At 38.5% G+C, this 26567-nt stretch overlaps 1 protein-coding gene across 2 annotated transcripts in view; it reads right to left on the bottom strand.

The window, feature by feature from the left end:
- The window catches only part of BNC2 (basonuclin zinc finger protein 2), a 285410-nt gene that overhangs the window by 119328 nt on the left and 139515 nt on the right, over window positions 1–26567 (bottom strand). For both annotated transcript variants that reach the window (XM_088018876.1, XM_028107323.2), the window contains one exon: window positions 3642–3877. In XM_088018876.1, coding sequence (XP_087875002.1) covers window positions 3642–3877 — 236 coding nt within the window. The remainder of the gene's footprint in view (window positions 1–3641; window positions 3878–26567) is intronic.

The following is a 26567-nucleotide window of genomic DNA, read 5'->3' on the forward strand; positions in this document are numbered from 1 at the left end:
GGGAAATGACAGGACACTGCTTCTATTTATTGTCAATAAATGTACCATGGGATATAGACTTGAAAAAAGAATTACTCTTTGGCAGCAGGAAAAACATCTTATGTTCCTTTAGATTTTAGCACCTAATTACCTATTTCCTTTTTCTGCTGTTTTGTGGGAAAAAGCCTAAAATTTACCTCACTTTTTCTGTACTTTATGAATGAATACGCTAATTGCTACACAGGAAAATACTGGGTTTTCTACCTTTAAGACGCTACCTGGATTCTTAAATCATTGAGGTCCAAGTTATGCTACCCAGCTGGCTTTCTTATGAATTGCATGGATAATTACAGAAGTGAAAAAGTAATTTTTATCAAAACAGCACAGGATTCTTGAAAGATATTGCTAGTTTTTTAAATCTGTGCCATCACTATCACCTCCCTCTTCTTTTTAATAACCTCTTCATACACGCTTGTAAATGACAGTTTTGCACAGCCTATTCCTCTTTCCCCCCACACCCAAAAATTCAAAATCGGATCAGACACCTGCTATTCTTCCACATTCAAAACCATCTCTGGAACCAGCAGTAGCTATATATACAGGGATGGAGGTTTAGGCCCAGAGAGAGTTAAATTAATATCCTGGCTTCACCAGTTCAACTTACCGTACATCTTCATTTGCCCAGTAACACAATCTATAGCCAACTGCTAACCAAGTCAATATGTGGTAAGACTAACAGCCACCCTAACTTGCCTTGATAATTATTCTCCTTTAACTGACATAATATTCAATATACTGTTGTTGAGAGCAATAATGCTAAAATTGATGCCTTGAGGGCTACAAGACAATTGAGTTCTAGCCGGATAAAATGACTTGTATGCTAACAGTGCATTATAGGGTTCCACAACCTTTGGACACACATTTTACAGCCTCCTTGCATGAAAATGGTACATATAATTATATTCAAAGTCATTTATGTATACCTTATCATTACTACATATAATTTTTAAAATATTGGCCAATAACCAACTCACATTGCTTTAGAGGAAAAGGGTTTATTTCTATAGCCTAGCTCTTGTTTTGAGTGTTTTTTTTTAAACAAAATGAACATTTTCTCACTACATAGTTTTTTGTCCTTCAACCTCTTGTTTTTTCACTACGCACAAGAACTATTTTCACAAGGAATAGATGATAAATGCTAAGTAACAAAAAGCATCATTTAAATAAAATCTATATTATATCAATCCTACCAATAAAACAAGACAAAAACTAAACCTAGTATTCTTCTAATGTAAAAAGCATCTATGATTTTCTCAAAATGTCAATTCTAGGCCCTGAATGGAGAAACAGATTATATTAAGTTTAAGACTTTGGCAAAATGTATATTAAGTTAATAAAAATTAATTATAACTTAAGTATCACAATAAATGACAGAATTCTTCATATGCAATATTTTACCCTAAAATAAGAGACTTTATAAATCTCAGCTCATGGTTTTGCTGAATTTTCCTCTCATACTTAATTTCTCTTGCAATTCTGTATTGTCAAAACAAAAAGAAATACATTTCAAAGTACATTTTCTATGCACGCCTTAGAGATAGGCTGAAACAGAGAAAAGTTAGCACTTAAATAATAATTTCAAGTAAAACAAAGAACAGGTATTGGTCAAGGCAAAATATCAGGACCATATCACATTACAACAAGCAGGTTCCCGATTTACCGCCATCCAAGTGCTACAGTGAACTGGGTTGTTAGGAGGGCAACTAATCAGTCATGCACGTATCTGTTTGGCCAGGAAGATACCATATATCTGCTCCAGATAGCTCAGGCAAAAATATACACATAGAACTGAAATACAGCACTTATGACAGAACTAAGCATCAGAGTGGCGGCAGTAAAGGTGGTACTAGATAAGGGCATATTACCGTAGGTTTTGAATAAAGTAAAGAGTGCTTAGCTATGCTAACAATTCTGTTCAAAAATGTGCAAGAGCGTCGTTCCTTTCTGTAGAGTAAGAGCTATCCCAAATGGATATTAATAATTATGTTGTGGAAACGAATGTAGAAAGATGTGGCACCATATCTACTCCAGGCCAGTATGAGCAGGTATTGTGAAACTGGTTCCATGCTTTATTTTTCCTGGCCTCTTCCTTCTGGACCTCATGCCCCCTCAGGTCTCCTGACCACCCAGGACTTAACTTTCCACTCACCCCACTGAAATGCCCCCATCCTGAGGCAAATGAGATAATGCTTGTGAAAGTCTTCTATAAACTAAAAACGTAATATATAATTATTCCTATTATCATCATCATCTTGTCTTCTGAGGGCCAAATTTTTTGTGCCTTTGCAAGTTGACATCTCACTAAACTAAGCAATGATTCAATGCTAACCAAAGCAGTCTCAGGAGCAGACGGGCTATTCTACCCTCTGTCTCTCTCTACTTCTTGTCATCATACCTCTCTGCTCTCCTGCCCTGGCTAACACCTGGAGGTACCACATAGGAGAATGACAGGAATGTGTGTGTGTTCATGCCAGGTTAAGGCAAGGGGGAGATGTGAGGCCCTCCACTCTTCACATACCACACTGGCAGCCAAGGCCTTGCACACAACACAGGGTGACTGGGGGATAAACAAGGCTGGCAGAGCCAAAAACCGTTTTTTGTTTTTCCTGAAGGGGTCAATTCTCCTGGTATTATCCCCATAAGAAATTTAAAAATCACTTCAGATTCTACCTTCTCCAACTGTGATCTCCTTTGGCAGGAGGGAGTACTTCTTCATCGTCCAGTGTAGTCTTTTTGGATCCTGGGGTCTCCCAACATGCTGTTTTCAACATTTACCCTTCAAGGGTCGTAGGAAGACAGATGGCCATAAAAACACTTCAGAGGCAAAGTACACAATGCAAAGCGACTCATGACATACTGCAAAAAATGACGAAAAAATGCAGGGAGGTTGGGGTGGGGGTGGGAAGCGGAGGCTACAGGCCTCCAGGAAAAGTCTTAAGACCCTTACCAGATTGCAAGTGCCACTGATACAAACAAGAGGCTCAAGCTGGATGGACAGGTGCTGCGAAAGCCAAATCTATAACCATGTCTCTGGGTTCTGGAATGTGAGGGTTTACTGGTTATAAAAGCAGAGAGTTTACAGGGGTTACAGTTCTTTTGATTCGGATGAAGAAGCAATAAATAAGGTACACGGACAACCAAACAAAACAAAACAAAACAAAAAACCACTAAACCTACAAACTCCGTGCAAGCAAAAGCCCTACTAAACCCAGATGAAATGTAATCTCAGATTTTCACAAACATGTCACCCACCTCAAACAGCCCTTCCTTTTAGTGGGGCTAAATCAGACTTGTTGGAGAAGCAGGAAGCCCACGTTGTAGGGACAGAGAGCTGAATTTAAAAAAGATGCAAACAAAGCAACCCTAGGCAACAGGTCACTTTTTCCTTTCTACCATCCACCACCGAGGCCCAGTGCCAGCCTGCTGGGACAGAGTTCCTTCTCTCCAGTTCTCTAACAAGCCTGCCAAAAGGAGCATTTTAATCAGAAGAGGGTGTGCATGCCCAGGCCTGTGAGGGGCAGGAAAGAGACCAGGTTCGCAAGGGTTCTCCCTCAACCCATCCTAGAGCTGGCCAGACACCAGCTTCGCCATCCTCCCCCTACCTGAAGGATGTACCCCCGGACGTAATCCCGCAGAGTCCAGCCCAGGCCGTGCAAGATGTGCAGCACCTCCTCTTGCTTCAGGACACTGAAGAGACGGTCTAGCAGGATCTTTAGCCGCACCGGCACCGCCTGCGTCCCGTAGAGCATCAGGCTGCTGATGTCGAACACCACGTTGGACTGCACGATCTCCACCTGGGTGGGGTGGTATAGATGCTGCGTGCTGAGTTTATCCAAGGCTGTGGTGTCCCCACCAAAGTTCCGGAGGTGGGTGGGAATCCAGAGATCGAGGGAAAGGGCAGAGACAAAGAAAGTAGAAACAAGTCACTGGAAGTTATCAGGGCTCTGTTTCTACAGATGGATCATGACCACAGATGTTTAAGCAGGAGTTTGCAATGTAAACAGTTCTCTTCCCACCTCCTCCTTGCTTTGCCTTTTCTTTTTAATTTGGTATGCTTATAAATTGCAGACAACAGCAAATACAAAACATACTCGACTTTCAGAAAAAGAGCCACTGAGGATGTTTCTAAATGACCGTGGCTGGCTCTAAAAACCTGACTAATTAATTTGCCAATTGAACTATGGCGTAGCCCAAGTTGCCATGATGTCCTCCCCACCCACCAAAGACAGAAAAACAATTCCCGACTCCTGCCATAAGAGCAGATTTAGCCAATATCAGTTTTCTGAATAAGATTCACCCCTTATCCTACTTGAATGGTTTAAAGAGGAAGAGGAGCAGCTCTTTAGATTACAGGGTTAAAAGGCCCAATTGGAGGGAATAAGGGCTACTAAAGTAACTCAAGTTAAATTAGCGAGCAGGGATTATCCCAAGAAGTAGTTCTTCCAACTCTCCCTCTTGCTATTCACCTGTTAGACAGTTTAATGTTCACTGGCCTATTCAAGACAAAGGAATTCACGTTGTAACTTGGTCCCTTTTTATAAACAGCTCTGACAAGGGTTTAGTATCAGATGAAAACGGGACAAAATGACAAACATCAAAGTTGAAGAATTTCTGTGTATTTCAGCGGTGTTACCTCAGTCCAGAAAAACTGAGGATGACCATCCTCACAGTAAATACTTTAGGCCCTTTTCTCCTCATGTCTAAGAAGTTACGTCTAGATCTACAAGCCAAGATAAGGTCATACATTCTAGTCCCCAACCTTATCTGAGCTCCTGGGAACGCTACTGCAGATAATGTAATTACAGTTTTCCTCAGTTTCTCTACAGTGAACAATTAAGATAACATTGTCTCATCTACAAGGCTCAAAGAGATGCTGCAAAGATTAATGGGATAATGAGTGAGAGGTGCTTTGAACTCGTTAAGAGAGCACAAAAGCCTTAGATCAACTGTCAGAATTATACACAGATGACCTTCCAGAGATTAAAAAAGATAAACATGTGAGCCTGAAAGATGGTCATCTAATCTCATAAGTCAGGCAAATGGGTATCAGACAACAACCAGGCTCAAACTGTAACTACACCTGAGAGCGCCCGAGTTTTTTGCAAGTTCTAAACCACTGCCCGTGCTTTCTCAACCACTCTTCCCAGCACCTCATCCCTTCACAGTATAGGCTACTGTACATGTGCACTCTGAGCAACTCCTATTTGAATATGCCTGTATTTCTGCATATTAATGCAGGTATTTAAAAGTACATGCACACACACACTTTTTTTTAGTATTTCAAATTTATTTTTTCAGGGTTCCTCCTCCACTCTCATTTCCTCCTGACTTGTGGTCACCAGAGAGTTCATGTACTCTTGATAAATTGCTTTCTTACATCCACAGTGTAAAGGCCCTTATCATTTACCCGCTGGCTTCATTCAACACATTTACTCCCAGGAATACTTTGTCAAAGAGTTCGGGTTTCCTCATACTTCATTTCTTGCAGCTGATTTGTCTGATCTTTCCTATTCTAGTGGTTAAGTCAACTTTGAATAAATAGCTTTAAAAATTAATTTAACGTTTGGGAAAGATAAGGGATTCACAAGCCTAGGGATTGAAGTCTTCTCTCACTCCACAGGGCATTTAGACTGCAAAAATGTAGGAATGAGGTATTACTATCCCTGTTCTTCTTCAAGTAGAGCTTTACTACTCAGCCTTCTGATGAGTAAGCTGCCTCTGCTTACAGAATCCAGTGACCAGGTCAGGGGAAATCTCCTCTCCCCCGTTTCCCTTCATCAGCCCTCCTGGCCTGCATCAAACACCTCTTCACCAAATACACTGCAATGACCACCGCAAATAGGAAAGCAAGAGGGTTCAGTAGAGGGGAAATAAGATGACACCAAATCTTGATTTCTGTCCCCATGTTTGGTACCTACAGCCATGCATTAAGTACACACAGGTGTGTGTACCTATGTGTTCGAGGGCTGAGTGGGAAGCTGTCACCCCTCTCCCTCCTGCTCTTCAAAAAAGGGCTGGCATAAGAGGACTAAACTGTTGAGGCTCCAGAAACAAAGAGAAGTTGTTCAGAGAACTGAAAGAGCACAAGTGGAAAGGTAAAGCAAAAACATTTCCCTAGACATGCTTTTGAGAACAACAGAGAATGAGAATATTATAAGGACATCACCTGATTCTTCTTCATAAATATGCCATATGTCAAAAAGGAGAAATACTGTTATAAGCCACATAAAAATACAGCAGGGATCAACAACTTTTTCTGTAAAATGTCAGACAGTAAATATTTTAGGTTTGTGGGTCAAACGTCCTGTTTCGTAAGTACTCACCTCTGCTGTTATAGAGGGAGAGCAGGTAAGACTTAAACTAATGGGTGTGTCAGTGTTCCAATAAAACCTTATTTACATAAAAAGGCACCTGGCCACATTTATACTCTGATATGGAGGATGAAAGGGTGGGCCAGGTACTTAAAGAAAGTCAATAGTAGATAAGGGAAAAAAAACTTGAGAGTGTGATTTAAGCAGCGATTATCTAGGAGATGAGCCAAAGGATTGAAAAATTAAACTGCCCAGCTTGCAGGTGTCAACTACAAATTTCAGCATATACATATCATTGAAGAATATGATCTGTTGAATTTCTTGAATGTATCAAATTTTTCTGCTTTACAATTGCTGGATCATACTAAGTCACCAAGTTGTCGACAACTTTTGGGGATGTCTCCTAGGTGAGCAAAGGGTAAGTGAAATTTTTTAAGCACCCTAAATAACAGTAAACTGAGTCTGCCTCATGTCATGACCTTCCTATGTCTGACCTTAGAGGACTCAAGTCTGAGTCTTAGTAGGGTTAGGAATATGAGATGTATGAGATGGGCCAATGGGGATGAATAAAAGGCAGGGCAAGAACTTGTTCAGCAGAATGGAGTGAGAAAAGAGGGTCACCTACCTGTATAGTTTATGGGTCTAACCATCTTAAATTGTCCTATACCAATGTCCATTTTCAAATGAAATCTTTAGAAAAACTGGGTATAAAAACATATAAAAGTAAAGCTATTCTTGGTGAAGCTGGAGTTCGTGTGGATTAGAGAACTTCGAATAATTTGTTATTCTCTTCTTTATATTCAACTTGTTTAAGCTGGGACCCCTAGAATTGCTGGAAGCACAGTGTAAAAAAAAGCACTTTTCTATACAATAAGATGATGTCAGCTGTTTTGCCTGCTTTACATCTACTCCCCTTCATTCTGGTACCAGACTCTTGATTTCCCTTTGGGGAGTCACTCTTCCCCTCAGTATCAACTATTTCACAGACCAGGATGTTATGTTCCTTGAGCCAAGCCTAGAAACCAGGATATCCCCAGGACCCTGGCACAGCAACTTGTTCAAGAATGGGCAAGTGACCTAAGTCTGAACAGTGAGACTAAATCTAGGATTTTAGTTAGAACTACTGGGAAGTCCTCTCTTTCTTAGAAATTTGCAGCTAATATATATGCTTGAGAATGAGAATCACATGGAAGACAGGCTACAAAATGGTCTGAGAAAGACCAAGTACTGATAATAACTGTTTGATCCAGAAGATATGGATATGGCAATGTTGAGGCCGGAATTTTCAGTGACATGAGCCAAAGAAATCTCTCCTCACTCTACCTTTTTATGTCTGCCTGAAGTAGGATTCCATAATTTGTATCTAAAGGAGCCTTGACTAAGACAACCACTTTTGGGGGTACTTTTCCAGCTGGATACCATGTAATTTCAAAGCACCTATCAGTGGTTCAACTAAAGGTATATTAGTTCCAGGCCAAATGCTATTCACAATTTCTCCAATGACTAGAAACAGGGTATCCTTAACAATTGCAAATCTTATACAAATTTACAAAGGGTAATGGATACCATCAACGTTATTAAATAAAAATAATTGTGTGTTGGGGGGTGGATAAAGAAAATGACCATTTAAGTACTAAAAGTCAGGCATCATTCTAGGGGGTTAAAATGATCTCCTTTAATCCTCCAAAAAAATAAAAAACACACAGTATTACTCTTATTGCCTATTTAGAGATCACAGGCTCAATGAAGTAACTGGCCTAAGGTCACCTAGTTATTTCTCCCAAGAAAATTGTTTCCACCACATGTTCAGATAAACAGTCAATAAGTCTGGAAACTTGCAAGTCTTCATCATGTTGGAAGTCCCCAACTCCCAGCAATCTGGGCTTCTTGCCCATCACTCTGCTGAAGCAAGCATTTCAAAGGTCACCAACACCTGCCTTACTATGAAATCCAATAGCTTTTTTCCTTCATTATTCTCATGATTTCTTCACAGCAGCTGACCTTATTGATCACCACTCCTCCTATAATGCTCTTCTCCTTCATTCATGCATACATTCATTTATTCACCAGCACTTAATAACTTATCACCAAGGTAGATGCTGCATGCAGATGCTAAAGTAATTTATGTTGTGGCCTCCACCTTCAAAAGGAGACAGACGCAATCAGTATAAATGCTATAAAAGAGATTTGATAAAGTACTGTATGACACAGAAGAGAGGGTAACTCTGCCAGGAACACATCATCTTATAAGATAACTAGGAATTCAGTAAGTGAGAAAGGAGGAGAGCAGTCTAGGTAGACGGAACAAAGGCAGGCATTCTCAAATATTATGTACATTAGAATCACCTGAAGGGCTTATTAGAACACAGATTGCTGGGCCACTGTCCCCAAAGTTTCTGATTGGGTCTGTGGTGGGGACCAAGGATTTGCATTTGCAGTAAGTCTCCACAAAATGCTGATGCTACTGGCCAGGGACCACCCTTTGACAACCACTGAACTAAAAGGATACATGTAAGACAACAAAATATCCACAGAGTGTGTAACAATTGAGGCCAAACCATTAGAGATAAGTACAAAGGAGTTAGATGGATAAAGTGTAAGGAGCCTTTAATATTAAAGGCCAAAAGCTGTGGAAGGCTTATGATATAATTTTATTTCCTGTTAACAGGATACAGAAAACATAAAGCATTTTATATGATAAAAATGACTTATAATTTCAGATATAAAACTTTGATAAGGGTCCACAAGTTGAATTAAAACAATGGTGGTCAGCTTGAGGGACATGGCACATGTTCAGCAGTAAAAGCCACTGAATAAACCTCAGCCACAGAGCCACAACCCCCATTTCTCCTTTAAAAATTGTACCCTTCCTTCTTCACAAAATAATGGTGTACTCTGACTTGACTTATACAGTGCAGTGGCCCAGGGTGGAAAACTCTCCTGGGTGCCAAACTAAATGAGGCTTTGTGAAAGACCCCTTTATTTATTAATAAAAACACCAAGAACCTGGGAAGGGGTGGTGTTTTTTTCCCTGACTATACCTATATGGGTAAGGAGTAGCTAGAACCTGATATTTCGGTCTATGTTGGAATATTCAGAATTCAGGCAATGCATTCACCTCTAGCATTCCTACCTATTTTAACAATGAATCACTTTTTAGAAAGTATCCTGTGAGAGCAAAGTACAAGTGTCCAATACTGGAAATGGCTTTTGCCTCCCAACATATTCAAAGGCAAGCCATTCTTTTCAGTTAATCCTGACACTCATCCCGAGAAGTTGGGATCATTACCTGGGAAGAAAAACCCCTGAGCCTATGACATGTCTACTTTTTTAAATTCAGTTTGAATATTTTCCTGGATCTATAAACTTTGTAAGACACATTAGATAAAATGTGAATAGAAATTTTACATGATTTCTTTCAGAAACTATGTTGACCATTTAATAAGGTAGTTACAACCTACTTAATCAAATAATATCAAAATATTTATTTCAGTTATGATTAATCATCATTTTCATCTTTTTTTTTGAGAGGAAGGGAGGGGGGAGGGGCAGAGGGAGAGGGAGAAAGAATCTCAAGCAGGTTCCATACTCAGTGTGGAGCCTGATGTGGGGCTTGATCTCACAACCCTGAATCATGACCTGAGCCAAAATCAAGAGTCAAACACTTAACTGACTGAGCCACCCAGGTGCCCCTCATCTTATTTCTTATAAAATTTTGAATATTTTCCACATCCTATTAATAAAGGTAAAATGAACATAAATTATGATCTAAATGCCAAAGCACTTAATTTTTAGCACTACATAACTGCTTTCATTAAATACATAAAATCAGTTTAACCATGAGATCTAACAAAATTAATAAATGTTTTTATAATATACAACTCTTACCTAGTTTGTTCCTGAAGTCCAACACCATATTGTGATACACGCATGGAACCACATTATCAAAGTAAGACCATGACTTTTTTTCCCGTGACTTCTAACATACTCTTCATAAGAAACTTAGGTTTACATTATACTACATCATTACTAATTAAGTAATAAGAAATAGCATTTCTATTGTAAACTGAGTAATATTATTAACCCCACATTTTATTCTAGACTGTTTTAGTAATCTACCCTATGAAATGCAGTCTATAACATACTGATTTTCTAATAATTTTTCTCAAAGTGCATATTAATACATTTATTTGAATTGAAATGTGAGTTCAATTTCTTCCAAAGAAAATTAAATCAGATTTGGAAGCATGATTTGACCATAACCACTGGTGGAAATTTTCATCATTCAAGATAGCTGAATCTGCAATGATAAAATATCTCTTTTCAAAAAAAATAAAAAGCATATTGCAGAAACTATTTGAATAACTAATACAGTATTTTTATTTTCTCAATCTTTTCTGTGTATACTAGAATAAACAATATGCCTCTAAATGAAAGACTTACAGCTAAGTTTATAAGTAGACATTTAATACACCTTGTTAATGCCTTTTTCCAGAAACTGAGAAGGGGAATGACTATAACAACATCTCGGTAATAAGGTGGGTGATTTTCATTTTTTTCCTTTTAACAAAACTAACTGATCATTGTGTAGTTTTTGGCATACAATTTGAAATGATTTCTAAGAACTGAATGACGATGGGATAAAGTTCCTTGTCCCACCCATTCATGTGAACAGGTATCTCAGCAGTTACATCTGCAAAAATGAGAAATGACAGGGTAACTTTTCTATTTCTTACAATAAATACTATTCATTTACTGATACATGAACTAGTCTGGGAAGAAAAAAAGTATAGCCTCATCCATTTTACTGACAGGTGTATTTCTAACAAAAATCCACTTTGTGTTTAATAAATTACACAAATTTGTAATATTTCTATTGCTATGGATCTTATCATCTTGATCAAGGTAAACAATAAAATCTCCTATTTATAATATATTATTTTCTTAATTTTCATTGCAGACATGTGTAAGTTGAATGATACAAGACTTTCCAGTGAACATGACTGACTGCATTTATAGTAATGTTATTTGGAGGCAGTGAACTGGAAACAAGAATTAAAAGAGATAAAATAATGACTTAAAACAATGATTTAAAGTTCCCAATGTTAAAAAGATTGTTGTCCTCCAGATAAGGGACAGTTTTTCTAGGGCCAGACTCCAAGGGTTCAAATCTCAGCTCAGTCACTTACTTGCTTCATGACCTTGGCCAAGTTACTTAGTACATGAAAATGTTAGGATGGCTTTTCACTTTCAAAATTCTCTTTAGTAGCAGGCAAGCCAATAGCTTGACGGCCACTTCCTTAATTCAAGGAGCGAGGAAAGAAAAACACAGAATCAAGACCAAGCTAAAAGGTGTGGGGAAGCTAATAGATGCTTAGAGTAAAGATGAGGCAGGGTTACAAAAGGACTAAGATTTTCTAGTTTGGGGGATTTGGAGGAGAAATCAACTGAGATGCAGGGGAACCATCAGGATTTCAGAGCTGCTGCCTCTCCAGCTGTGCACCTGTGATGAGCTGCCTGTAGGAGTCCAACCACTCTTACACTACACAGCTGATTCCTAACCAACCCAAGCGCCATGCTCTCAACTCCAAACATATACTTGACCCTTAGTGCTGAGAAAGGTAGAACTAAAGAACCTAGGCTGAAACAAACCTTTTTGTTACTGTTGTTGTCTTCTGATTGGCTATGTCACAGGTGCTCATTGAAAAAACGCCGTAAATTCAAGAAAACAACAATAACAACAAAACAATCATCTATAATCCCACCACCCAAAGATTGCTAATGTCCATATGTTGACAGAGTTGCATCTACTTCTTTCAGTCCATAATTTTATATAGTTGAGGAGGTCTACACTATGGATACAAATTTTTATCTTGTTGGTTGCTGTTCTTCTCACTGAACATTATATACAGCGAAAACACTGAAAATTATCTCAGGCTACTGAGTACCCATACATTTTTCCACTGCAGTTTCTCCTGGATCAACCCCTCCTCTCTGGCCTAACTTCTACCACTTTAGTACAGGCTTTTAAGACTCTCACAATTCCATACTGCAAGTGACCCTGGGAGTCTGGTCTATCTCTGCTCTCTCTGGCCCAATACAACCTAAATACAACCCACAAGTCAGTCTTCTCAAAATACTGCTTAGAATATGTCTCTTCTCTCACCAAAAGTTTCCAATGGTGACCCCAGCAAAACCCTCCCTCCCCCTTTACACAAAGTCCTTAACCTGGGTCAGGAGACCTTGGCCAGATCAATTTACTATCCATCATAGTAACTGACACAGGCCTCTGTGACCAAAGTGAGCTACATACTACGTTTTCAAACATTCCTAGCGCTGCCATATTTGGTCACTAAAAGAATATTTCTAGGCCCTATGCTACGTTTTGGAGATTTCGTGAAGAACAAAACAGATCGATTCAAGCCCTCTTGAAGTTAATAGACTAGTGAGGAAAACAGACTTTTAAAGAAATACACATTAATGCACAGAATTACAAGTTGGGTATGCGACATGAGAACATAATTTAAATGGGTAAAAAATTATTTTGCTTTTCTAGGCAAAGCCAGTTCTGCTAGGACACGAGACAGAGCAGCAGAACAGTACAAGATGATGCTGTAGAGATAAGGAGGGTTCCATCTGCTGAGCTACATTTCAAAAATGTTTAATTTTCAATGCTGTTCCTTAAGTGCCTTTCCTCTTATTTACCTTTTGACTACATCTTTCGTCTAGCTTCAAGTTCTATTTTCTTTTTCCATGAAGTCTGGAGAGGTCCCCTTATCTAAGAGCAAACTGTCTCAGTAATGATGTGTGCCAATCACGTACATCCCAACCACATGTTGCCCATTTACTGGGTCACTTATGTGCCTATTTTATCATGAGAGCTTGATGTTAAGCAGCAACCCTATCTGACACATAATCGACTCAAGAGTGTTCAGTCCTCATATCGTTGAATGGATAAACACAGTTAAGTGAACACAGAATAAGAAAAGGCCATCAGTGTATTTGCCCTGAAAGCCTGTGTATGATTCTCCTGTGCCACCAAACTCTCCATTTTACCCATGTCCCTCTCTGATCTTTATACTCCTCTTTATACTCCCCTAGAGAACAGTGGGGTAGGTAATTGTGGCAGTTTAGGGAGTGAGGTGGGGCTGCTAGTTGGGCAGGAATCACCTCAGCTTTGCATCATCTATTCCCTTTCCTACCATTCCATGCGTTATTTGGAGGCATCCAATAGATTTCTAGGTAACAACAATATGAAATCTAGTATTGCTAAAGAAAACCAGCTTGAGGACAGGGGGTACAGACTAGAACACAATGAACAGACATTATGAAAATCATAGCACAGATCACTAGATTTGCGATCAGTGTGCTAGAGCTATGGTTTCACAGCTATAAAAAAGGTATGGATGGTACAGACTTTGAACAGGGTCAGAGAACAGTCACACAATAAGACTGTAAGAACAGCATCTACAAAGAAAAGGTTATTTTTCTTTTATAAAAGGTCTAGAGGAAAAAAATGAAGCCAACATATAAATTAATCTTTTTAGTATGTGGAATTTTATCTGGAAAAAGAAAAGGGTTTAACTGCACAATATGGATACTAGTTAGAAAAAGAAAAGAAAGTTCACACAAGAGCTTCTTAAACTGTGAATTAGGTAACTGAGGGAATGTAATTTACCTGGATTTCCTTAAAATGCCAGAAACAGAAGCTTAAACTGGTAATTTTCAAGCTATGAGACAAAGGAGAAATTGAGGTCTGGATATAATTTTAATAAACACTTTAATAGGATAAGACCCCAAAATGACATATAAGTCTGGATGAAGAAAACCCATTTCTGTTAAAAACAGAATCACCATTAAGGACAACAGCCAGAATTTTTGTGGTTCATTACTGTAAATGTGTAATGTAAATGTAAAATAAGTATAAAATGTAATGCAAAATATGCAGTAGTGAAGTAATGTGAAATAATATACACTTTGAACAGTATTGCTAACTTAAAGAACAAAGTAACGTTCTTTATAAAATTCTGTTTTCAAATGTATAAAATAGTGCTGGGGGTGGGTGAGGAGTTGTTATAAAAGAACTTGCATCTATCAAATGAAATGTGAGTAACTATTTTTTATTTCAATTTTTAATAACAGGAATTACTCCCCAAACCTTCAAATAAATTAAAATAAATGTAAACCTGTAATTCTACAGACTTCACTTCTAATATTTTCTGTGAAGGTCACAGAAATAAGAACATATTCAGATAGTTTTTTTTCTTAATGTAGGAGTATAAAAGTGCTTTTCACTGATCCTAGAAAATTGGCTCTCAGTGATAGTTTATAGTTCTTAGTTTTCCACAACTTTTTTAAACATAACTTTCTTTAAAAGCCAGATTCAAGTGACTTAGGTGGTTTTTCACAGGAGTATGCTCGAACATTTCAGGCCCTGACGTCCAGTGGACTCCCATCTAATAACTGCTCAGGCACGGCAGTGAGCTTAAAGCCATTCAATAAGAAGTGAGAGAAGGGGGGTAACTTTTCAAAACCACCTACTTTGCAGAAGAAAACAATTAAAAATTTGTATGAAAACGGCCTAAAAGGAAATCTTTTAATTCACTAATTTCCAGTCCTGTCCTGGATATTTAAAAATTTTTAAATACTAATTTGAAGCAATTTTACAATAAGAAAAAAAACTAAAGAAACCTATTCTTTCATTTTGGGTGAAAGCCAAGTGAGCCTTAAATTGGAAAGCTAATTGTTTCGAGAACTCCATGTCTCTTTGCCTCAATTCCCCTTAGGATTCTAAATTATAACAGCATCAAGTGGTCAGCTTTTAGGAGCTCTGGGTCCTAGAACATGATTTTAATTTCTAATAGGTTAACATTTAACACGTGTCTTTAAGGGATTGTTTTATGGAATTCTTTCCATGATTAAGGGTTCAGAAATAAGGTTGTTAGGGGCAGGATTTCATAAGAGCAATTTCTGGGGTCAGATTTTTAAGTTTTGATTACTTAGAAACAGATTATTGTTCCCTTTCCTACTCCAAATACCCAAATACTCTGACTTTATGAGGGTCGGCGGCTCTTCATTCTTGCTAATATGACCAATAATTTCCAATTACACCACACTTTATGATATGCACACTATACCCGATATAATGATATGTCATTTCAATGTAGCTAGTGCATGAACTTCTACAGGTTTAATGGGATTTTGCGTATTCAGAATTTCATCATAAAGGGGCCCTTTGGAATCATTAGAACATCAATCCTTTCCCATTATAAGACTCAGTTCTCTTACCAGGCAAGAGAGTATCAGGGCGCAAGGCAAAGGCTTAGCCTACCCATAGATTGTAAGCCAGATCCTAATAAAAGCCATAGCACTTGGGGAAAACATTAATAAATGGCAATGATGACATATTAAAAACTTTTTAGTGAATCAGAGAATCGATCATGAAGGCAGACAATGACTGTTATTAAAGAAGGATTCCTTATGACTTGAAGTAATATTTAGATCTGCACATTTTATTCACTACTTTTGGGGAAAAGAACTATATAATTGGGGGAAAATTAAATACAAAATAACTCATGTTCCATTTAAGTCACAACTTTCTAAATGTAACTGTCAAGGTTGAATTAATTAGGATACTTAATACCAAGGAGAAAGAAGGCGTGCTTCAAGAATCTTTTTTTTTTTTTTAAGAAAAGAAGAAAAGGAATGATATATAGCTCCAAGAGTGGATCCCCAACCTGGTGATAAAAACTGTCAGCCCTTATGTGTGAAGGGTTTATTTTTTTTCTTGAACAAATAGTGTGTCAGTGTTTTTAAGTATAACAAAACAAAAACCTACTGAGCCTCCATAAACCCTGATTACATTACTATATCTTATATACCTCATGTGAACGGTTCTTGATTTTTTTTTTCTTGTCCCTTAATACATAAGGGATAAGTATATGAATACTCTTATGGTCCATTATGGATGTGATTCTAATCTGTAGTGAGGAAAGGGGGACAAAGTAGTTCCAATGAGGCCTCACTGTCCTATGGATTTTAATCATCCTTAGTTGACATTCAGCTTTGAGAGTATGTGGATATGCACACACAAACACCCACAATTAGTCCATGGCAGAATTTGAGCTCCACTTGAGACTATATAGTAATATTTCAAACTGATTGGCATTTCCCCCCTGTGGCCTTATGCATAATAAAGTCTTCTCAACAGACTTTGGAAATCATTAAAGTCTGACTGAGGCACACATAAAAGTAGACTGTCAACGCTTGGTTATTCAGAAGCTCAGTCTCTTGGCTAAGAGATTAAACAAGTCCTTGGTTTTATTTCTTCTCCTCCTTCTTCCTTACATGGCCCACTTTTGGGGGGGGCATGTCTTTCCTCATTTACAGCAACTCCATCAGAAGGTGGTTAAGGGGAAAAGAGAAAATTTAATCTGCAAACTTGACAGTAAATCTAGGAAGAGATCTGGTACTTGAATCTACTTGCTGCAACCAGGTTTGGGGGGTTATTGTTCCTACTGCTGTTGCCCTATCCAATCTCCAGTTGCCAAGGCTGGCTGAAAGTTGACCACACAAACCTTGCTTTATTTAATTTACAGATCAATGAATTAAATGTACATGGACTACAAAACACACCTTGTTTTAAAAGTAACTATTGAAATATGCTACTTGAACAGACCATGTAAGTCCTTCTTTAAAAAATGAACCTTTCTGTAAGCAAATAATTACCCTACTCCTAATTTATTAGCTTTAAGAGATGTCATTTTGTTGAAGTAGCATTCCGCTAAGAATTTCACTAAGGAAACACTGTAAATGCAAAGCATATTTATTTTTGATAGAACATATGCTTTAAACTCTATCACATGTAGTGAAGAAATATTTCAAAATGGAGAGAGAGCAGTAATACAAAAAGCCAGCATCTGGTAGGAAATACCTAAAAGAAAGGAATGATTATATTCAGTCTTCCCTTTTTTTTTTTTAAATAAATGTCACTTTGTGTCACAAGTATTTTTCCTTCCCTCTCCCAGTAAGTTAGCCTGAAATCTCATTCTAAATCTATAATCAATCTTTTTTTTTTTTTCCCCTTCTCTCACCATAATCCCTTAAAACTCTGGGCTATCACACACACTTTTGACACTGATGTGTGTTTTCTTCTGGATTGCTGGATTTGCTTAATGCATATATCAAGTATCAAACTGCTTTGCATCTGTGACTGGAGGGATAAAAGACCCTATATAAAGATTTGCTCATTAAAAAAAAAGAGTTAAGGCAGTCTTAGGAAAAGTCTTAACTAACCAATTGTTAAGTGCATGAACAGAAAATGTCAAGGACTAGAGCGATCCTTGTCGGTTTTCCCACTAACATGATCAACGTTTGATTGAGCAGATGGGGAAACAAAGTTGCCATCCCATCCTAAAGTTACTAGTTGGCTAGTTGACATGTATGCATTATCAACAAGGCTAAATATCTTCCAGAGTTTGGGCCAATGGCAAAATGAAACTATTTTATAGCATCACCAATATTCAATAAGTGCAAACTTCCAGAAAAGAAGTCAAGGCTCCTGAAAAGATGTGAACAAAGAAACAGAAGGGAGATATTGGTTAGCTCTTTGAATTCTGGTTACCAACTTGATAAAAATAATGACCCTAATTTCTAATGAGAAGAAAAATTCTATTAATTAGTACCTGCGGGCACAATCATAAAAATAAATCCAAATTTTAAAATGGAGCAACTTTTCCTTTAGTTTTTTTACTGTATTTAAAACAGTACTAGAAAACACTTGCCAACTTCATTTAGTCTCTGACTGAGGCACACATATGTGATCTCCTAATTTACAGCTTGCACGTACAGATGTTCACACTTAGTAAAAGGGCTTCTTAATAGCTTTTTTTAATTAAAAGTGTGTTGATAATAGGTGTTTTAAACATATCCAAACAACACAGCTGAACTGACAAATGCCTGTCTTCATGCCTCACCATGCCTCACATTGTGGCAAGATTTTATAAGAGAGAAAAGATTATGATTCAGTCACATGTATATGGGATAAATGTTACTCTAAAAACCTCTAAATGAAATCTTTCATTAATTTTTCTCTCTATGATCTGTTTCCAAGTAGAAAATGTTAGATTGCTACTAGGTTTATGTAGCCAAAAGCAGAACCACATAGCCCTCGCTTGCTGCCTGCAATTTTTTTCCTTTGCAAAACTTTGAACCCCATCCAGCTTTGACACACTGCCTCTTCAGTTAATAACTATCAAGTTTCCCCTTGTCTCCTGTCTACTTTTCTTTGAGGCAATTGCGCACTCAGCACCCCGAGATAATAACACACATCTATAAGATAAAAGCAATGGCATTAATGTAATTGTCTGCCTCTCTCTCTTTAGCCTAATCTTTTTTTCCTTCAGTTTTGACTGCCTGTGTGACACCTGTTTTTGTCTCCTCTGATCCTACGACAGGTTTTCCGCTGACAAGGTTTTTGCCTGACAGAGATTCTGCAGACAAGAACATAATAAAATATGAAGAACTGCTTGTCAGAGTTTCTGCCAATGCTCACATGAAATAAAGGAAAAAAATGACTTTTTTTTTTTTAATTTTTTTTATAAGGGGCCCTGTGATGGTCGCTTCTGGCCTGTCAGAGAAAAGACCTCCCTGGCCAATTTCTCCAAGCCAAACAGGTGTTTTCTTTTACGGCAGAAGTTGATTTGTTTTTTAATTTTTACTGATAGTGGAAAACATGAACGGCCCAAGAGGGGAGGGGGGAACTTTTATCCATCAGATGTTTGCAGGCAAAGGAATATTGAAGAACTACTAAATAAAAGTGCAAGATAGCTCACTCAAAACTGTACCTTCTAAATAAGACTAAAATGCCAACATCTGTTAATGATCAAACAAATTGAACTTCCCTAAAATTTACTTCCTGGCTAGTCAGGCTGCTAAAACCTACCTACCTTTCCCGGGTTTTGTTGTCTGAAGACAGAAGAAAACAGCAAAGGCAAGAACAGAGAGGCTGGACAAGAGAAATGCAGAAGTGGGACTAAAGGCAAGTGCCTGCAGCTGTGCTTACCACTTAGCATGGAAGAAGCTGCTGAAAAAGAAATGGCAATTAGGAATCAGGGACTCTATCAGATACACTTAGGAGTTTCCGCAAATCTTTGTTCCCATGCTCCCATGTAGGAGATGCTGCAGTGGGTATCAGCGCGAAGAGATGAAGAAGTGTCCTTCCTGAGCTCCTGAGCTAGTGGAGGGATCAGTACTCCACAGAAACGACCCTCTGGTCTCAGTGAAGTGCGCTGAGCGCGTTCAGAAGGGAACACTTAATTGCTCCTGGGGGCAAGGGGATCCCTTTTCCCTGAGGACAAGGGCAGAGGAAAGACTGGACATGATCAATAGTGCAGCAAGTGTGAAAGCTCGAAGGACTGGGAAAGAGCTGACAGTGATGAGTGAAGGGAGGACAAGAGACTGGGTTTTGGCTTTTAGGATTCTCACACCAATTCTAACTACTCTACCAATAAGCCACTTTAACCTAAGCTTCAGTCCGCCAATTACACTATCTCATACAGAGGGCCTAGAACAGCTATGTCTAATAAGAAATATAATTCAACATGAGTTTAATTGTATTTACTTTAATTTTTGTAGTCTCTTTTAAAAGGCAAAAAACAAACAATGAAACTATTTTTTAAGAATATATTTTATTGGGGCGCCTGGGTGGCTCAGTTGTTAGGTGTCTCCCTTCAGCTCAGGTCATGATCCCAGGGTTCTGGGATCGAGCCCCGCATCGGGCTCCCTGCTCCGTGGGAAGCCTGCTTCTCCCTCTCCCACTCCCCCTGCTTGTGTTCCTGCTTTCGCTATCTCTCTCTCTGTCAAATAAATCACTAAAATCTTAAAAATATATGTATTTTTTATTTAACTCAATACATCAAAAATATTACCAATATGCAAATATAGCAATAATTCTTTTTTTTTTAAAGATTTTATTTATTTATTTGAGAGAGAGAGAGAATGAGAGATAGCACGAGAGAGAAGAGGGTCAGAGGGAGAAGCAGACTCCCCGCCGAGCAGGGAGCCCGATGCGGGACTCGATCCCGGGACTCCAGGATCATGACCTGAGCCGAAGGCAGTCGCTTAACCAACTGAGCCACCCAGGCGCCCCTATAGCAATAATTCTTAATGTGATATTTTACATTTTTTTAAGATTACATTTCCAAATTCCAGTGTATATATTTACAACAGATCTCAATTTGGACTAGCCACATTTCAAGTGCTCAAATCCGTAAGAGCGGTTTCCTGATTGGAGAGCTAGGTCTGGAGTTGCCTTTGAATTCCTTGGCCAACTGAATTTAAGGCCCAACAACAATGTCCTTTCATTTTGATGGGTTTGAGCTTCTATCTGTAGCATCACCTGCCTGACCATACGAGCAGAGCAGGCTAGGAGGCCTAAGAGGCCAAAATGGGAAATTTCCTTGTGCATCAAGGAACAGCTCCAGGGAGAGAGAGAGAGACCTTACTACAGGGCCCCTTCACAGATACTGCTCATGGTTCTACCCAGTTGTGGCACTAACACCTTAAAATACTGTCTATACAGCACTTTGGCTATATGCTCACTAATAACAGATGAATTCAAGAAGCTTTTGAAAAATTACAACCACCTACCCTCCCAGAAGGCAAAACCTGGTAAGGAATGGGATGCATAAACATTTTATGCCTCCCCAAATACGAGTCAGAATTTCTCTGAATTACCATAGTTACCTCATCCCATGCTTTCACTCTTCAACAAAGAGTAGGGGGAGGGCAGGGCCCCTGCTCAGAAGAAGTCATCACTATGACACAGCAGGAAAAGGAAGATGGTTGAAGAGTATCAACCTGATAATGCTGAGACATATTGGGTCCTTATGACCCAGCAGTATCTCCTGGTCTATCTGAATAGTGCATCCTGAGTAAAATGAGAGGAGTTGAGTGTTTCATTTATAACTCCTTCAATTTGTGTTCTGCTTAACCTGGTGAACTCCAGTTAATTAAGATGTTCCTATAAACAATTAAGCTTCCTGTAGGATCGTTAGCAAGATATAAAAATTTATGATGTAATAAAGTACAATAAAATGATAAAGTGGTTAGCCCATCAAAGCACTTCACATGCAAGAATATAGGTGTGAAAATGGGCAAAAGTAGTCTGAAATCTGACTGAAATTCATCTACTTCTGGTTTTTGGACTTTCAACAGATAAATATTCCTACAATCCATTTTAACTGGTCTACACTTCTCAAAATGTGACTTCAGGGAAAAAGTGTTTGACTTCTGTTCAAATAAGGGCTCAAATGACACTTTAGGGGAAATGGAAGGTATGGAACTGGACTAGATTTACTGGGGAAAGAAGCCCGGACCCCCTGTACCTTAAGTGAGGCTCTGGATATTATCATCAGTATTAAGTCCACTCTTCTCTTTAATCCTCCTCAAAATCTTGCTGTGATATTTAGGTATACTCCTGTTATTATCTGCATTTACAGATAAAAGAACTGAGGCTTATTAACTAGGAATCGAGATGGGATTTGACCACTGCCTGGTAAATCCAACTTTTAACCACTAAACTATGCTAAAACATGTCTGTCACACCCTCAAGGGTGAAGTTTTACTTCTGTAAGAGTTTAGAAATAACAACAACTAACACTATTAAGTAGATTATCTTATTTAATCCTAGGAAGAACCCTACAAACTCAGTGCCATTATTATCCACATTTCATAGATGAGAAAACAGAGATTACGTAACTTGGCCAAGGTTCTCCTGATGGTGGTAGAGCCAGCACATGAACTTAAACAGAACTGCACTCTTACCTACTTTTCTATCATGCCTCCCATTTGTGTATGTGAAGCTTCCTTATACCCTGGGGCTCCAGCTCTGTATGTTTCAATCTCAAGATCCTCCCTAGAAACTCCTTAGCAGTAGACTGGCACTGTATACTTTAGAAGCCAGAATTTACCAGACTCATCTTATGTTCCATCTAAGTAAGAAGAAGCTAGAAAAAAAATGTGGGGAGCTAATGGGCAGAGAGCCCAGGACTCTGAAGGGGAGGCATTGTTTGTGCTGTGATTAAAAAAGAAAAAATTTAGGGAGTTCAAAGCACCATCCCAAAAGGTGGGCAGGCTAAGAAACAAATCAAAATAAGCAGCTCAGGGACACTGTAAGAATATAGCTAATGCCATTAATCAGGCACTGAACCTTTGCATTTGTGAGGATGTCCTCCCTTTAAAGCTTATCAGCTGTGATCAGGGAGTAAAGGAAAGAAACAGAAGAGGGCACAGTGCCCTCAGGTCGAGTAAAGAAGGCTCCCATGCCAGGCAGGAAAATGGCCTTGTTTTTCTTCTTTAAAATAAAAATAACTGGAGAGATGTTCAAGGACTTTGTCATGGAGAGACCAGGACTCAACTGCCTCACCAGAGCTAGGAGGCACCTATAAAGGTGGTTTCCCTAACTAAAAATGAATCTCATGGCTAGGCAAGCCAGGTTTCAGCATCACAATGTGGAACTAAGTCTATTTCTAGATAGATTCTTTTAAGCAGACACTACGTTAGTTCCTACCTTTTCCAAACCAGTGTACCAGGGGAAGAGGACTATGGTGTTCCTACCCACATGCAAAGCCCTGGCAGCATGACTACCTACACATCTTCCCAAAGATTCAAGTTCTCACTTGCAAAGCTTATATTTACTTCCCTGTGCTAAGGAATCAAGCTAGTACCTTTCTTACAGTTTTTATCGGATCCTAAATACCCTCCTGCAATAAGTCTCTCCCAAAGCAAAACTCACTCTTATTGGGACAATCTCCAGGTCAGTAAAAAGGAGGTGAGAGCTTTCTTATAGGTTAATATTTGGGAGGATTACCTTTCCTTTGTGAGAAGACACTCGTTTTTTTTTTTTTTTTTAAGATTGTATTTATTTATTTGAGATAGAGAGAGAGCGCATGAGCAGGAGAAGGGGCAGAGGGAGAGGGAGAAGCAGACTCCCCGCTGAGCAGGGAGCCCGAAGCAGGACTCGATCCCAAGACCCTGAGATCACGACCCGAGCTGAAGGCAGACGCTTAACCGACTGGGCCACCCAGGCGCCCCGACACTCAGTTTTAATCACCCTCCTCTCTTACTCTTGAAAAATTTACAGATTATCATACACAAACTGTTGCTGAGTTACTTGGAGTGAGCATGATGTCACAGAAATGTCATGCATTATTTACAATAAAGGACTTCTACTTGGGGTGTGAAGCGGAGAGAGGAGGAAGGAGAAGGAAAGGTTACTACTACAGTGGTTATTCGGGCTTTTAGACTTGAGTCAGAGAATATTACGGAGTTACCAGTTGGGAATAAACTACTTTCACAGATGTTTAGACAGCTCATAAGAAGAGCACAGACTGGGACAAATAATAAAGGCATGTGACTTTTCATGGGATAAAATGAAAAATTACTGCTTTTGATCCACTCTGTTTGAATCCTTATAAAGTACACCATACTGCCAACAAATTTGAGGAATTTCTAAACAGAATGCGGAGATCTCTTGATCTCTGACATAATCAAAGGTTTTTGATTATAAAATGTTCAGAATCAATGGCCCTGATTTAAGACTTAATTATGCAGATAAAGCCTCACTAGAATTTTCTTCTGGGTATATGCTTGCCAGTTTAGCAAACAAAAATACGGGCTCACTCAGCTAAATTTGCAGATACACGGCTGTCCTAAAAAGAGTATTTACTGTTTACCTGAAATCCAAATTTAATGGGATGTCTTATATTTCTACTTGGGTGAGGGTCTCTATAAATAGCCCTGTTCTGATAAGATGTATCAAGTAAAAAAGCTGAGATTCAATGATGCTGAGAAAAAAAGAAAAATTACTTCCAGTGAATTACAAAAAAGAAAGGTTTGAAATTAATGGATTATATGAATATTAAGTCTTATAGTACATTAAACCATAAAACTGGTTGGTATATGACACTAAATTAACTTTATACTGCCCACCATTTCCTGTGGCACAGAACTAAGGAACTGAAGGATACCTGGCACAGTACTTCACATATGATGTATGTCTAATAAATATCTATTCATTGATGATCCAGATGATGCAGGCCAAGCCTGCTCATTTTATATTAAAAAAAAAAAAATCGGAATAGTTTGGATTCCAGCAGGAAAGCAGCTGGCTTGATGACCAAATAATTAAAGTAATAACACAGGACCATCTTCTCCTTGAATGAACTGAGGTAGTAAAGAGAAATCACATTTATAGAAAATAATAAAGGAAAGGTCTCGAAAATTCTGGTGCAACAAGCATGCTCACAGGCAGACCCGAGCCAAAGGAAATAACACTAGTGTTAATTCAGGTTGCGTGGAAGTAAATGAAAATGCTAGCATTCATGCAGCTTGTTGGAATGGTGGATCCTTTTGATTTAAATCAAAGTATTCTATAAAGAAAATAATTTTACTGAGAAAGCTGTTGTGGGGTTCATGAAGAAGCTATGTAATATATTTTTTATTCATCAAGCCTCATCTCCTTGCCAAATGCTTACTAGATATACTAAGAAACAGATTTTTTTCTTAAAGGTAGTTTCAACAAATAGGATTTGCTGAAAGTAAAAATCACTGACCTACTAGTAAAGGAAAAAAAATTCTACATACATCACGTTTCTAAAATCTGCCCACCTCTGTTCTCAAATACACAAATCAAATATACCCCATCATGAAAGAAAAAACTTCCAGTTGTCTTGGATTATCACTAAATATTTCCTAAAATCATTTAGAATAGAGGGTACTTTAAAAAAAATTTTTTACTACTTTATTTATCTTAATGGTTTAGAAATAAAGTCTTCATCTAGACTAAGGTCATGACAACCAATCTGCAAATAATAAATAACAAAAGTGATTAATACCATAGTTCTCAACCTTTATACCATGCTCCAGTTTCTTACAAAGGCAACAAAGTCCTATTAGTAACACTCCTCATTAGAAGCAAGCACTCTCCCTCCACCACCTGCACCCGACCCGGGCCCTCCCTATACACCTAACCCATTACTGGGTATATACTAGTAATACTTGCTATTCTCTCTCTCTCTTTTTTTAAGGTTTTATTTATTTATCTGAGAAAGAGCAGAGAGAAAGAGAGAGAGCACATGAGCAGTGGGGAAGCACAGAAGGAGAGGGAGAAGCAGACTCCCTGCTGAGCCAGGAGCCCGATGTGGGACTGGATCCTAGCACCCTGAGATCATGACCAGAGCTGAAGGCAGAGGCTTAACTGACTGAGCCACCCAGGCGCCCCCTTGCTATTTTCTAAGACTATGTAAAATCTTTGGCTGAAGCTTTAATTCTGTGAATGGTTGAATCACTACTATAGTATGGTGGGAAAGGGTCAAAATGCAACAAACTGAATTTCTACCAACATAAACATTTGTCACCAGTAAAGAAGCCCATTGCTGCTCTTATCCTGGTATCTTATTTCAGCACTTTTGAACCAAGAAAAATTAAAACTTGTAGGAATTTTAATTTTTTCCAAGACTCACTCTATCGAATGAAGGAAAAACAAAGAAAAGATAATGCAAACAGAAGAGGGAAAGAAATACAGTTATTAAATGAATTAGCTGGCAGGACGCTAGAGTCCTTTATCCAAGAACTCTGAACAGAAATTTACAAAATTAGAAAGTCTGGGTTATTACACACTGTAGGTATGGAAATCGTATACCAAAAAAAGCTTACTTTGAAATAAAGTTAAATTCAATAAAGCCCTGCTTTCTATTAATCAAAGTGAAAGAGCTAAAATCCATTAATGAGGAGAAAGAACAGGAAATCCTTTATTAATTCAGTGGGAAATACCTATTGGTAGTCAAGGAACTGTTTTAGGTTTTCTCCCCCTCTTGACTCAATGATGCTAAAGATTTCATGGAAGTAATTTGTGAAAAGCACATGGCCCAGTGTGTAATTTCAAAACCTAGGTGTTATAGTATGATGAATTAATCACTCACTCTCTTTAATTTTTTAAAACATCTTTCTCAAGATTGTTGTAAAGCAGCTAATGTCAACAATTTAATCAGGCTGGAGAAGCAATCTGTAAGGCTATGGAAGAGTGTGTGAGTGTGTGTGTGTGTGTGTGTGTGTGTGTGCGCGCGCGTGCGCGCGCGTGTGTGAGAGAGCTACAATGACCCATGAAATCCAACATCTTACAAAGAAACTGAAGATGCCGCTATCAAAAGAGATACA

Source organism: Eumetopias jubatus, unplaced genomic scaffold (genome assembly GCF_037043125.1).
Source record: "Eumetopias jubatus isolate StellerSeaLion01/CBP00866 unplaced genomic scaffold, mEumJub1_p1.0 scaffold_15, whole genome shotgun sequence".
NCBI classification, from domain to species: domain Eukaryota; kingdom Metazoa; phylum Chordata; class Mammalia; order Carnivora; family Otariidae; genus Eumetopias; species Eumetopias jubatus.